Raw genomic sequence first — 14,488 nt, 5'->3', positions numbered from 1 at the left:
TATTTTGGTGTGTTCTCAGGTGTTTTCCTGGGTTTTAATGTTAGGGTTGTGCTGGCTGTAGTTTGTTTCATGTTCAGTGTTCTGATGGTGCTATCTTTTGTTAGTGTTCATTTTGCATCTCGAGTAGCGGCCCCATTGACCCCGGAAACTAAGTTTCTTTTGGAAGGAGTAATCAGCAGGCAGTAATCCAATTAATATTTCAAGGTAACTATGACAACACTGTTGGTAAAATATTTCCTAGCATCATTGCCTGAAGGAACACAACAACAACAACAACAAAAAAGAAGATTCATACTTTTGCCCACAAATGAACTTGGAGCAAAGATTTGGGGCATGAGCATAAAGGTTTGGCCCAAATAAAGACCCGGGTTATCAGTGTGCAGCTGGAAAACAACGGTGACAATCTTCCCAGCGGGCTGAGAGGGCAGCGGTTCAGGGAGCGAATGAGAGGCTGATATTTGGAATCTTAAATGGGTGAATGTTGATCGAGGCTAATGCCAAGTGGGCTGCTGGCAACAAAGATGGCACTAAAACTGAATTACGGAGGTGATAAGTGAGCAGGGCCAGGTGAATACGAGTGCAGCTGAGGCTGCCAGCAATAAGAGCTTAAATAGGCTCTAAATTTTACCGGAGCTGAACAAACTCAGGCCATTTATCATGATTCACGAGACTCTGCAGCTCCACGGGTAGAGGTGAGACCCAACAGATAAAAAAAAGGTGCTGAATCGGTTTCCTCTTGACACGACGTCAGTGGTCAACTGCAACAGATTTCACCAGAATAAATAAAAATAACAAATCATTAATAGGGATCAGAGGGGGCTCAAAGTGCTGCTTATCGCTGAGCTTGCAGGGCAAAGAGTGAGAACACGATGCTTGTGGGTCTGAAGTAATGAAAAGCTGAATAACTAATAAAAAATAAGCGCACAGGACTACAGAGGTTCACAGCTCAGCATCTTCAAATGCTGCACAGGCTCCAAACGGCAGGACCATCTGTCATCTCTGCATGAATATTTGAGCAACAGAAATGACGTGCAAATGTTTTAACTCTAGCGCTGCATTGGTGCTCTGGGTCACCAGGCCCCAACCAACCTCTCCGGTCAAACACACACAATGAAATACGAGAGTTAACAGCCAGAAAACAGCTGTGGCTCCACCAAATGTAGGTCAACACGAGGCAGGTGTGTCAGCTTCTGCTTTCAACAACAAAAATGTGCTTTACACCTAAAACAATACCCTAGGGCTTTCTGATTAGATGAAATCCAGACTGAACAGCACACACGTTACATTAGAAGCCCGACCTTTGTGGCCCAGAGGTCAAAGAGAAACTCATTTTCATTAACAAATTTACCAAAAGATGCCTGAAACAAATTCTAAAGCATGTAAACATCTTTCCTGCAGTCAAACAAGGTGACGGCAGCATCATGGTGAGGGATGTTCTTTAGATCTGGAAAGACAAATAAAGAAAAAAGAAAAGCCACCTAAAGTCAAATCCTTTAAATAAAGTTATATTTGTGTCTTTTTATTCCGAGTTATGATCAACAAACCTTGTTCTGTTGAAGACAGAGAGCATAAATTGATGAGAAAACCACAAACAAAAGAAAACGGATATGAAAATAGGGGTGTTCACACTACAGATGAGATGATATTTACGATTATTAAGACTGAATTTTATTGAAAAACTCAGCTCTGTGTTATATTTCCTAACATTCTTGTATGAAAACACAAAATGTGCACTTTTTTGTAGCTTTTTTAAACCGTTTTTGTTTGTTTTGATTGTCTTTTGCACACCTGACATCAATAATCCATCAAATGATTATAAGTGAAGTAATTCCAGAGCGCTAGCGTCGCTCCGACAGGAAGGAGAGAATAAAAACGTATTTTTTATGTGTTTGTGATTGTACGCCATGCAAACAGTGACCCTGGAAGCCTTGTGCTGATTGACGTCTCGTATCACTGAGGTGAGATCGGCTCTGGACATATCCAACATCTCATTTAAGGAAACACTTCCTCATTTTCTCACCTTCTGTCACCACTTCGGTTTGTGTGACGAAAACATTACTGGTGTCATGAGGACAGCAGATTGCATCACTAAATACGGAGTGGAAAAAGGGCCTCCTAACACACCTCCTGTATCTGTGCAGTGGCTTTCTGAAAAATCCAACAATAAGAGGGTCTGAGGCCGGCACATCTGAGCAGGATATAATCAGAAGTCCAATTCAAAGCCGAAAGGTCATTCTGATCTCTTGGCAGTGTTTAAAACACCAGTCACACTGCTGGTGACTGATGGACTTCAATTTTCTTTTCCTCTGTTCATTTCACTGCCTCTCAGCTGGAGTGTGAATATTGAGCTTTGAACAGCCAAGAGGAAGAGATATGGCCGTGTTTTCCAAAGGGGGGTAAAATGAGAAGAGGGGAGGAAAGGATGGAGTGAAAAAGGACATCACAGCCACACTTGAGGTGAAATCCTAAAAGAAAGACTTCATCTCCCCCTCAAGAACTGAAATCAAGATTCTCAATTGACATTTCACTTTAGCCCAGACCACCCCCCCCCCCCCCCCCAACCATCAAACAGTCACGATATTACAGTTAAATGCTGGATTTGGTGGAGATGATATCAGTGATCACAATCATTAGTTACACCCCCCCACCCCCACCCCCACCCCCCAAATGAATAAATAAATACAACTCAGCTAATTACCCCATAATAGGTAAAACTTGTTTTGAGAGAACGATTGTTCCCACTGAAGTGTTGTAGAGATTTATGCTAAAGCACAAGTCAGCAAAACTTTTAACTGTTTATTTCCATTTGTAAATTAAGAATTTTAGACATTTTAAAGTTGAATAATTATTTTATGTAAGTTATTAAAAGCTTTAAAGGTCAAATTTACTCATATTTTAAATTCCTTTGCAGTGGTCTCTAGTAGGAATGAATGCTTGCTAAGCTGTAGTCTGGTTTTAGATGCTCCTGTTTGAGGACATAGAAGGCAGCCAGAGGAGAAAGTGCTAGAAGATAGCAGGATTTGGATACATATTTTCTGATATTTGGGCATCTCATCTCTGATTGACTAAAAACAACACGACAATAACACAAGCCTGAAGGAGCTGTGTTGCGAAGTTGCTAATGCTAACGGTTAGCTTGTAAAAGTAAAGAAATTCTCTGCTGTTACCTGGACGCTAAACCAACAACAACCTTGCTCATTGTGAGTCAAGACAGTGTGACGTAGATATGTCAGACGTTTCTGAACCGAGTGATTTTCCGTCCATCTGCTATGCAGGAAATCGATGTAGAAGACTATTTTCACGTTCACCCTGCATGTTAAACTCAGAGCTCTTCAACCCTCCCACTGTCTTCATGGGTGACCCTGCGAGGAAAGTTGACCATTGAGCAGGATTGATGGTTTATCCCTTGAGGTCCACGTGGCAGGGGTGAGGTGGTGCTCACTCCTCACCCCTGCCACGTGGACCCAAGGGATGAACCATCAACCCTGCTCAATGGTCAACTTTCCTCGCAGGGTCACACCCATTAGGACAGTGGGAGGGTTAAACCAGAATTAAAGCTGCAATAGCAAATTTTGAAAACAAATTAGCTTTAAACTTTTTTTTCATGCCTCTTAATGCTCTAACATAGAATAGCTATTAATACATTTGAAGTCACGGACAACAAAAGACGTTTGGGTATCGAAAACAGCAACTGATGTTTAGTGCTCTCTTGTTTCCTCTGGCATCTACATTCTCCATCTCTGACGATTTAACTGTTGCATAATTTTCTTTAGGTGGGTTCATGTGATTGTTCTAGGTTAAACGTATGAATCAGAAGTCAGGTGGAAGTAGTTGAACCTACCTGATGCAGAGCAGTGAGGCCATCTTCGTTACAGAGGTCTGGACTCACGTTGTTCCTCAGCAGGTAACGAACTGGTGGGAAAATGGGAGAAAGAAGCAAAATTAAGTAACTCAAATGAACCTGTAGTAACATCACAAACCAATCTGCAGCTCATTAATCAAAACACAGGATCAAAGATGCCTCTCCGCAGGGACTCCAATCTCACAAATTACCTCTCCTGTCAGGATGTGACCTTGGATTGGAAATGGGGGAGGGGGGGCGTTAGGGGAGGTGATGCAGAATGATGTAATGATGCTTAGGATTACATCATTCCGATCCCCAACGTCTGTCAGTCTGAATGACAGCTGCCTGAGAATTAAACCCGCAAACCCGAACAGGAAGTGACGTTAAAGCTCTTTTCTACGTCACTAATACTCTTTGTTTGTTTATCAGCACTTCCCAGAGGCATAAGTAGATAGAATAAACCATGAATAGAAATATGAGGTTGTGACACTGAATGCTGAGTAGAGATGAGATATTTAGGATAATAACTGTCACATCAGTCTGTCTACTGGCAGAAAACCAATCCCAGACACGTTAGTGGGAAGGTTTATCCTCATCCTAACACCGATCCATCAAGGAATTGGTTTTTCAAAGGTACTGATGTCATCGTAAAAACCTCTTGTCACCTTCATGACTTGAAATGATTCAGCTTTTGTGTTTCTATTTGGAAAAAGTATGCACATCAGAGCTGTGTGTGGGACTTATCAGGAATCTGAGGGGAATTACTGGTTCAAGCGGTGAAAATCTCCTAAAGACAAGAATACGTCTTGAATTAGAAGCAGCGTCTTGTTCTATAAATGCTTCTGTGTCCAACTGGTTCAATTCAGAGCAGATCCTCAAGTGGAAGAATGGATTTAAATTGTTGCTGGGTCATTTACACCTCAAGAGCCATTCAGATCCCTACCTGCACGTCAAGGACGAGGGACAGTAATGTCTTCATTTGTCTCCGAGAAGACGGATGCTTTGAGGATGGAGTGGAGGAGGGAGCGTTTGTTGTTTAATGTTACCTGAACTATAAAACGCCTGATCTCACTACCCTCCAGTGGATTCACCATTTTACACACTGAAAATAAATCATTCAGCTAATTATTGAATGGATGGTTGGGTGCGTTAAGTTGGTATCTCACCGTTAGAAACAGCACAGAGACTGTTGCTGGGGGGGCGTTTTCACACTGAATTTGAACATGCAATAATTGTATGGCAAGGTCACAAGGGGATTATTATGCAGCTTCTGACTAATTGCAAATATTCTTATTGTAATTTGTTTGTTACTATTTTATTTTGTTTCATTCATAATTTGCTCATCGGCTCCTCCCCCGCCTTCAGAAATGAACTAAAAAGTTCGAGGCTGATTCCAGCTGTGCACAAAGATGAACGGATTTTAGGAATAAAGATTATTTTACTGGTGCTGTGAGCCAGATAGACTCATGTTGCACAAAAACTAAATCTGTGCCCTTCTAGGGATTAGAAGGGCTGGAATACTTTTTTTTTTGCAGCCTGATCCTCTTTGATGTTTCTCTGACAAAATTTAAAAACTGCAGCCTGTTTATTGTAGTTTTATGTTATCTGGGCATTAAGACGATTATGAGCATTAAATTAAAGTTTATTTGCTGGGTGCAGATTAATCCCTGAAGCCAGGCCAGATAAATGCATCAACATTTTTATCTTCTTTCATCTTTTGTACTTTGTCACAATCTGTTTTGCTACAGAAATCAGACTTTGCATTCACCAGCTGCTCATTTGTAATCAGCTCATCTTTCAGCCAGCTCAAGAACATCCAGAACCTTTTGTATGATAATTAAATCAAGGAGAGCCGAGAAGCAGATTCTTCTTGAGAAGCTGCACCTGTGTGTGTTGCTGACATCTCTCAAACATGCTTTAAGAGCGTTTTAGACAAAGGGTCCCATCATATAAAATGAGTTTTTTTTGTGAAGTGATATAAATATGAATGAAATTTAGAAATACTTCTAATCCCGGCACCTTGTTTAGTGTCCTTATGAATACAACAATCCTCTAAATCTGTAGCTCCCAACCTTCCATTAAGCTCTGAGGAATTAATGAATGCTTGTGGAAAAAGAGGCGCATCTCCTTTAATTGAGGGTTCAATGATGACAGTAATGACAACCACTCATTATGAAAGAACATTGTTCTCTTTGCCAACTCTGGCCGTGAAATTGGTTTCCTTTTTTTTTTTTTTTTTACCACAAAGAAGCTGGGTGATGGAGGAGCAGCTTTTATCAACGTGATTCTGTTAGAGAACTTCCGGAAAGCTGCAGCTGTTGGATCTTTATTAAGGTTCTGTCAACCATCTCGCTGTCAAATCTCACCTCATCAGAACATTTTTAGCTTTGTTTCAGGTTCACCTGAAAAGCACAACTCAGCTGCTGGTTAAATCTAGAGGGAAGACATGAATTAAATGGAAAAATGAGCAGCTTCCTGCACGCGGGACTAAGGCGGTGAAAGTGAACTATGACAGTGAGTGCTGAGAAGAAAAAACCCAAGGTCGCACAGAACAAGCTCAGTCAAATAATCTCTGCTCTGCCGTAAGACAAGAGTCCAAATCTCAGAGGATGTAAAATGCAAACATCATTTCTGCAAGACACATCCCAGAATTCCCAGTGCTTTCACTGCCTCCTGGTTGGTTTCCTCTAAATGTCACCATAATCGAACCTTCGGGGATAAAACTGCATCCATACCGATTTGAAAGCAGCAGCTCTGATTAATATGCAGTTAATACATGAATATTTATTCATTATTTTACAGGAATCGTTTCCCACTTAAAAGTGACTTATAAACATCTTTTGTGATTTATTATTGAATGGTAATAAATAGATCAACAACAGTTGAGCTGCTAAGTAACTCCATAAAGATGGCGGATAAAGAATAAATAAACTGATGAATGGGTGTTGATTGTCAAGGCAGATAAAATAATCTGGGTTTTTCTGCCATGCTGGAGTTTTATTTAGGGCAGCTTATGAATACAAATGAATATCATCAGGATAAAAGACAAAAGCCAGACGAGCCTCAGGCTTCATTCTAACAGTCCTCTTATAAATATGTCCAGGATTCATATTAGCCTCTTTTAGAAAACAATGCTGCCAATTTGCTACAACGTCGTCGTGGCGGTAGTGTGGTGCAACAGTGTCCTCTTTACAAAAGATTACGCGATGGCAGTATAAAGGAGGCATGGGGCGGTCTCTGCGCTGCTGCAGACTTCCATTCATCTCTGACATAACTTTATTTTTATTGTAGTCGACGCCACGCTCACAATGTTTTCTTTTGATAAGCTGATCCTAAAGGTGTCTGTCCCTCAGTCCCTGTGCAGTCTCTGGTGATCTGAGCTCCAGCTCAAATGGAGAGAAACTCCTGGAGCACTGCATCCCTCCAGTTTATCATCTCAGCTGATTCCGTTTGCAAGTGAAACTCACTACCTGTGTTTACTTTCATTTTCAATATAGTTGCCGGCCGGAGCTAGGCAGTAACTCCACACATAATCATGACACCCCCGTCGGTTGCACCAAGGCGTAATATGCATTTACAAGTCTGGCGTTGCGGTAATATTACTACCAAGAGAGGCGGCATGAATGCTGCAAAATTTCCGCATCACCATGCTGCCGTTAATAGGACACACCCTGGCGGCAGTATTACACTGATTTGCTGGCACAGTGTGTCTTCTAAAAAGGACTACTAAATGCAATTAAACAGCCTTTAATGAAATAAACAACCTCTAATTTTCATAATTATTTTAAACAAATCTTTAAAGGTGTGGGAAGCTCATTTAATCAGTACATTTGCAGTGGAATGAAGGAATGTCGTACTCACAATAGAGGCCAACAACTCATCAGGAGGTAGGGAGGAGGGGTATTAATAGGTAGTTTCTGCTCGTTAAGCAACAATAGCCAGCTACAGTTTATAAGCTTCATCCTCCCATGTTCCAGTCAGAACTGACAAAGCTCCTCGGATGAGAAGCAAAATGTCTTCAAGAAACTAAAGAAGTCCAGTTGTCTTCATTTAAAACCTCTTTGGATTTCTGATTAAAAAACACAACGGACTAGGGATGTAGACAAAAACCGCAAATATCATCTGACTTTTAGTATCGCGGTATATGGACTCCCCTGTAGTGAGGTATAAATCGTATCCCTGGATTCCAATACACACTCCTACAAAAGGCCAGAAAAAGTAAAGAGAGTTACATTTCATCAGTTATGAAATGGTTCAAAAACAAAAAGCACCTATTTTCTTTGGGTTTATCAAGTATTAGACGTGAATGTATGTCACCAGAAATTAATATGTAATAATCCGTTTACGTGTTCCAGAGATTGTTTTTTTTTTCTCAGCATGAGCTCCTTGGTTTTTGTCATATTGATGTATAAATATTCCAGATTTTTCACTGCTGGAGTCCAGAAAAACAATCAGACGGTGACAGTCGGTGATAGATGGTGTGTGTTCGACGCAGACCTCTTCAGAGGTTCTTTAAGATGGAATTAATTTTAGAATATGGAAGATATATGTGAGCCAGCCAGAGACAGTGAAAGGGATTGGTTTGTTGATGGGCGTGCATCAAAATGCCTGCATGGGAGCAGAATTGCTGTTTTCCGTGAGATGGGAGCCACTGATGCAGTTGTTAAGGTGAAATGGATCTGAGTTATGTTGTGTATTTGGTGGTGGAGAGGATGTGGAAAAACAACGAGAAGATGACAGTCAACAGCCCGAGGAAAATCCCAATTCGACAAATGTACTTTCATAAGGTTCTGTTTTCATTACCAACCATAAATGTTCCACAACTTTTCTTTAATGCATATTTTATGTTGTTTATCATGTTTTTGAGGCAGACATGTTTCATTGTGTTAATAAATCAGCCTTATTCATTGTCTTAGAAACTTGGGGAGAAATGACATCCTGAGAAATAGAAGACAGGAATATGGGTCCTTTCTTGAGAATTTTTCAAGAATGCAACTAGATCCTCGTTCTTCACCTGAAAATAGATGAATTGTTGTGTTTCCTTATGCTGCTGAGATGGCTGAACTCGTCTGTCATTAACTGGTTTACGCAATTCAACACGCAAAGTCTTTGACACAATCCCTCACAGCTGAAAGGATCAGTCGATGCAGCATTAGCATGAAAACTACAGCACACACACGCAAACACGAATCCCTAAATGGTTTATGGAGCAGTTTGTTTGCTCATAATTAATATGTCCAGCTAAACGGGACCAGAAATAAGGGCAATACTTCATAACCAGGACTCTTGTTCCTATAATTACAACAAGCAGCTTTAAAGAGCAAGTCACCCCCAAATCAACTTTTTTTTTGCTGATAAACTAAATAAACGAGTGTCTAATCATGCTGCAGACACGTGTCGTCAATAATTTGGCACTTCAGTGCATATTAGTTAAAATTTAAATATTCTGCCTAAAACTGTCAGTGTTGTGCCGTTGTCAGGTAAAAACTCTGCACTGTATTTGAATTTAAATCTGCCACCACTATTGGCTAAGAGGTATGCTATGATGTAAACTGGTACATTATGATGTCACAATGCTGTCGTGAGCCTGTGTGTGTATTTGTTAGCGGCTCCACCCTCTCGGTCTGCCTGGCAACAGCATTTGTTGCATTTTTCAAGCATGAAGTGGGAGTGGAGTTAGACTCTGGTAGGGGATGACTTGCTCTTTAATGAGTCGATGGAGAAGTGGAAATCAACAACACACAACGGCAACAGCGGTGTGTGTGTGTGTGTGTGTGTGTGTGTGTGTGTGTGTGTGTGTGTGTGTGTGTGTGTGTGTTTCATTCTAAACTCCTCCTTGCACTGATCATTTACTTTTTTATGTTTGGCTCTTTTGTTAGGTTTAAATCAATCCCATGAAAAACACAGAAATGATTCTAGGTCATTTCACATGGAGGCGTTGGGGTGAGCAACAGGAAGAACATAAATGTCTGACATCCAGGCGATTTAAAGGCTGATCAACAACTACTTGCTTCTTTTTAAGGTTTTACTGCATTAGAGAGCAGCCGGCTTTCCCCTCGGTTTACCTAAATAAAACGTGACCATTTATACTGATTGGTAAGGATTACCATAAAAGAAAAGGATTAGGGCCACTGAAGGAAAAGTATTCTCAGATTTCTGAGAATGACGTGAGAAATAAAGTCTCAAATCTTTTTCTTCCCCCTCTTCGGTTAGAGAATACTATCTACTATAAGAGATTTTTCGCCATTTTAAAGACTTAGCATTTTGTATCTAGTGATTTTTAAAATGAAGAAAATACAACTTTTACTAAAAGAGTACGGCTCTTTTCAATGGAATGTTGATTTAGTGCAAAAAAGAATAAAAAAGCTAATGATATAAAAATAAAAGCATTTTTTGCAGAAATTTGATGCCGTTTTTCCCCATTAGAATAACTAAAAAGCTGATTAGACCTACACTTTTATTAGTAATTAAATTAGCACTGAGGAAATTAATCTAATAATTGATGCATCAAGATGCTGACATAAATGATTGTTGAAGAAGAACACATTATGGATTATTGTGTAATGTTGTTTGGTTTCAACTGCAGCATAAATATTTGATTCTAAATTAGCTCCAAAGACACTCAAAAGCTCATATGTGGTACGTTTATTAATTACATGGAAGGCAGGACTTGGAACATGGTCCTATATGTTTTCAGTATTGAAGATAAGCATCTGCAGAGCATGCCTGAGATGTGAGTGTTGAATGAGGAAACAGATTTTATTTTACTTTGTTAAATCTTCTTTAATGTTTAAAACTGTTTGCTTTTTGACATTGAGCTAAGGACTGAGTTTTTGGGGATGTCAGTAAATATCTGACATCTTCTATTCACTATTGAAAATTGACCCATATGAAAAAATCCTGAGGCATCGACATACCGAATTGAATCGTTGGCATGATAACTGAAGCAAGTGTGACTGGTGAAGATGCACATCTCTAATTTAAATACATTAGTTTGGTCATTTCTAGCCAAACATTAAGAGCCAGTGTGAAAGGTCAGAAGAGCTTCTTGTGGATGCAGACCCCTGATACAGAGGAATAAAGTTGGAATGTAGTGAAGTGTCTCATCATACTGGATGAAGAGTAGCTGCAGAAAACCATCTGAGTGAAGGCATTTATGATTGTGCTATGCTGTCACCAAATAGGTTTTGTATTTTATTTTCTGCCTCTCTGAGACAATCTCCAGTTTCCATCAGCACCAATATTTCCACCATTAATTCACAGAACACCTCCAGCCTCCAGGATGCAGCTACGTGCTAAAAGATCATACCGTGCATCCAAAGCAATGACGAGATCTTAGACATCTGGGTACCCGGACCTGAAGAAACGGCCACCACAATGATGAAAGACCTTCTGATTCTGATTTTGCAGAGACCACCCATGTGCTGGATGACTGTTTACACTGCAGTGGTGGTCTTCTCCTACCTAAAAGAACTGTAAAGTTGTACTAATAATGCATGCAGCATAACAAACCTCTCTAAAGGACATGTTTTCTGACTAATCTTATAAAAAGAAACAATGAAAATCAGTTTTTTAACATAGCAAATCAATTACAGTACGTAATAGAAGCCAATATAGTATTGGTAGCTTAACTAATCATTAAATTCTTGATATTTTAAAGTAAAAATACAAAAATGTTTTACTTTACAGATGCATCCTAAGAGTAAAACAGAGTTGGCATGATGGTGTTTCCTTTGAGCCTCTTGGACAGAGAGAGCAAACAGACAAACCACAAAAGTCTTTAAAACATAATCTAGTCCAACTACAGATCACCATGGTGATTATCTGCGACCCCACAACGCCGCAGAAATGCCATGAGCGCCTTCCTGGGCAGGTCCTGTAAATTCTTATCAAGGGAGGAGATGGATCTGGACGAGATGATTCCCAAAAGATAAAAGATAAATCAACAAATATCAGAGCAGGAAGAGGAAACCCTCCCTTCCTTCCTGTTATCTTACAGTGCCTCCACAAAACTGTGTGTGTGTGTGTGTGTGTGTGTGTGTGTGTGTATGTGTGTGTGTGTGTGTGTGTGTGTCTGTGTGTTTAATTAGTTACAAGTTGGAAAGGAGACAAAAACAACAGTTATTTAGGTCAAAACATTCCTAAAATCTGATTATTAGTGAGACATTTTTAACAAAAGCCATGGTGACTTAAAAAAATAAAGTTTTTAATCAATCTTTTGCGTTGTAAGAATCAACATTTGAGGATTCAGATTTGTGTTTAAATTTAAAAAAGCTGATTAATTTACTAAGAGAGAAACTATACAGCTAATATTTGAATTTAAGACCTTCCACAGACACCACAAGTGTCATAATCTACTCTGACTTCTCTCATCAAATACGTAAAGTTAATAAAAAAAACGTCTGTATCCTTGTACACATGTGTAGCAGAAAGGTGCTACTGTCTTTAGTCCTTGCTGGTTTGTCATTTAGTCTCTTTTGGACTCACTTGCACATCTACAGTGAGGAACGTAAGGATCTGAACATCCTGCCATTTTGCAAGTTCTCCCACTAAGAAATCATGGAGGGGTCTGAAAGTCACACAGCAGCATTCCAACGGTGACAGACGGCATTTTAAACTAGATCACTTGTATTTCTTGCAGAAATGCTGTTTGAATGCTGGATAGCTTAAACTCTAAGCTGAATCTGCTTAATAGCTGAACTGAAGCTGAAGGCAGGTGCGCAAATAGGGTGGGGGACGGGGGTTGGGGGATTTGTCCCCCAAGATTCAGATGGACCCCGATTCCCCCCCCCCCCCCAAACTAAGGCCAGAAAGAAAACAAAATCGGAGGTTAAGCGCTTGAAGCTCCTTTTTCCAATTACATTGAATGCAGTATGACGTAAACAAACACAGACTCCAGAGGTGTCAAAAGTGGTTGCTGCTAGGATGCAGGATGAAGCAAAAGAGGCAAGCAATAATTACTGCATTTTTAAAAAAGACCAACAGTGTAAGCAGACTGGACCGATCTGTTTGTTTATGCATGTTGGTTATAGTTTCAGTACATTGTTGTCAGTGTTGGGACTTACTCGTTAAAAGCGCCAAAGCCTCATTGCTGACTTTAACAAGTCTCATCTACAAATATGATCCCTCATGAAGTTACTACCGTACACCAGAAGATAGTGGAGATGTGGAACCTTCAGGCTGAGCAATATTTTGGAGTTTGTAGAGTTTGAAAATCGCCCCCCGCTGAGAGGCTCCCAGTCGGGGAGAGGAGGAGATGCGCGCAACATGAAGAGAGCAAGTATTAGATAAAACGTATAATTGCCGGCAGGTCTGGTCTTTGTTGACTGATCACTATGTCTGGTGATGACCGACTCTGATTATGAAGCAGAATATTGACTCTGATGAAGAAATTCACTCATCCAGCCGGGAAGATGGACGCTGCTGCAGCATCAGACAGCTGGTGCTGCACGAGTGTGTGGAGTTTACAGATTCCAAACATTGGGTTTAATGTTTGTTTAACCTTCTTTGGGACGTGATGGATGTAGAAATGATGGTAAAAACGCCGCTAACGCGACAGACGTAGCAACAATGTAAAAAAAAAAAAGTTGTAAAAAAGGGGCAGATGCCGATGCGTTATATGGAAGTCAAAGTGTGCCACATAATCATAAAAATAAAAGTAAAATATAAAATTTAAAAAGAGCTTTATGTATTTATATTAGGGATGTAAGAAAATATTGATATGGCAATATATCGTGATTTTTTTCCAGCAATATTATAACAATATTCAAAAGCTGTGTATCTAATTCTTGAAAGAATTTACATGCAAACATTTGTGTATTTTCTTTTCGTTTTGTGCAATTCAATCGCCACCCGCTAGTTGGCAGCAGTGTGCAACGGGTTTTGTTTCCACCATTGAAATGTAAATCCCTCTATCATGGTTCAGAGACCTCATGTTAAACATGTTACGTATCAGTTTGGACTGTTATTGAACATTCTTACAATAAATTCAGTAAAAAAATTGCTTGTAACGTCTGACTGAATGTATCGCAATATATCGTGATATATCGTATCGTCTCCCCTGTATGTATCGTATCGCCAGAATTTCAAAAATACACATCCCTGATTATATATATATATATATATATATATATATACATATATATAAACTTTTCAAATGTAATGAAAATTTCAAAATAACGTAAAAATACGAAGGAACATCTGTTGGTCAGGCTGAAAAGTTTGGGAACCCCTGCTCTAAGTGATAAATGAATATCTTTTTTTAAATATACTTTATGTGCAATTTTTTTGGGCTTTTATGTTTTCTGTAAAGATTGGTATGCTGAAAATCATACAATGTTTTGCATAAAGCGTGAGGTTTTGCTTAGTAATTGATTGGGAGAATAACAAATGACTGATTTGTATAGTGTTGATCAGGCAGAGCTTTGCTGCCAGCGTTCCATTGCATAATGGCTTCAAACACGTATATAAAAGTGTTAGTTTTTACATAAACTATTGGATGAAATTACACAAACTGACTGAGCTCTAGTTAAGGCTCTTGCAATAGTTTGTGTATGTGTACGTGCATGCCTGTGGGTGTATGTGTTTGGGGGAGGGTACATTGGAACTTTGTTCCCCCCAGTTTGAAAATCCTATCTGCGCTCC

General features: G+C 39.7%; 1 protein-coding gene across 1 annotated transcript in view; it reads right to left on the bottom strand.

Annotated features, from left to right (window-relative positions):
- The window catches only part of ppp1r16b (protein phosphatase 1, regulatory subunit 16B), a 66,447-nt gene that overhangs the window by 29,644 nt on the left and 22,315 nt on the right, over positions 1 to 14,488 (bottom strand). The window contains exon 2 of the mRNA XM_015959169.3: positions 3,842 to 3,912. Coding sequence (XP_015814655.1) covers positions 3,842 to 3,912 — 71 coding nt within the window. The remainder of the gene's footprint in view (positions 1 to 3,841; positions 3,913 to 14,488) is intronic.

Source organism: Nothobranchius furzeri, chromosome 3 (genome assembly GCF_043380555.1).
Source record: "Nothobranchius furzeri strain GRZ-AD chromosome 3, NfurGRZ-RIMD1, whole genome shotgun sequence".
Taxonomy (NCBI): Eukaryota; Metazoa; Chordata; class Actinopteri; order Cyprinodontiformes; family Nothobranchiidae; genus Nothobranchius; species Nothobranchius furzeri.
The sequence above is the reverse complement of the archived record's forward strand: the minus strand, read 5'-3'. Positions and strand labels throughout refer to the sequence as shown.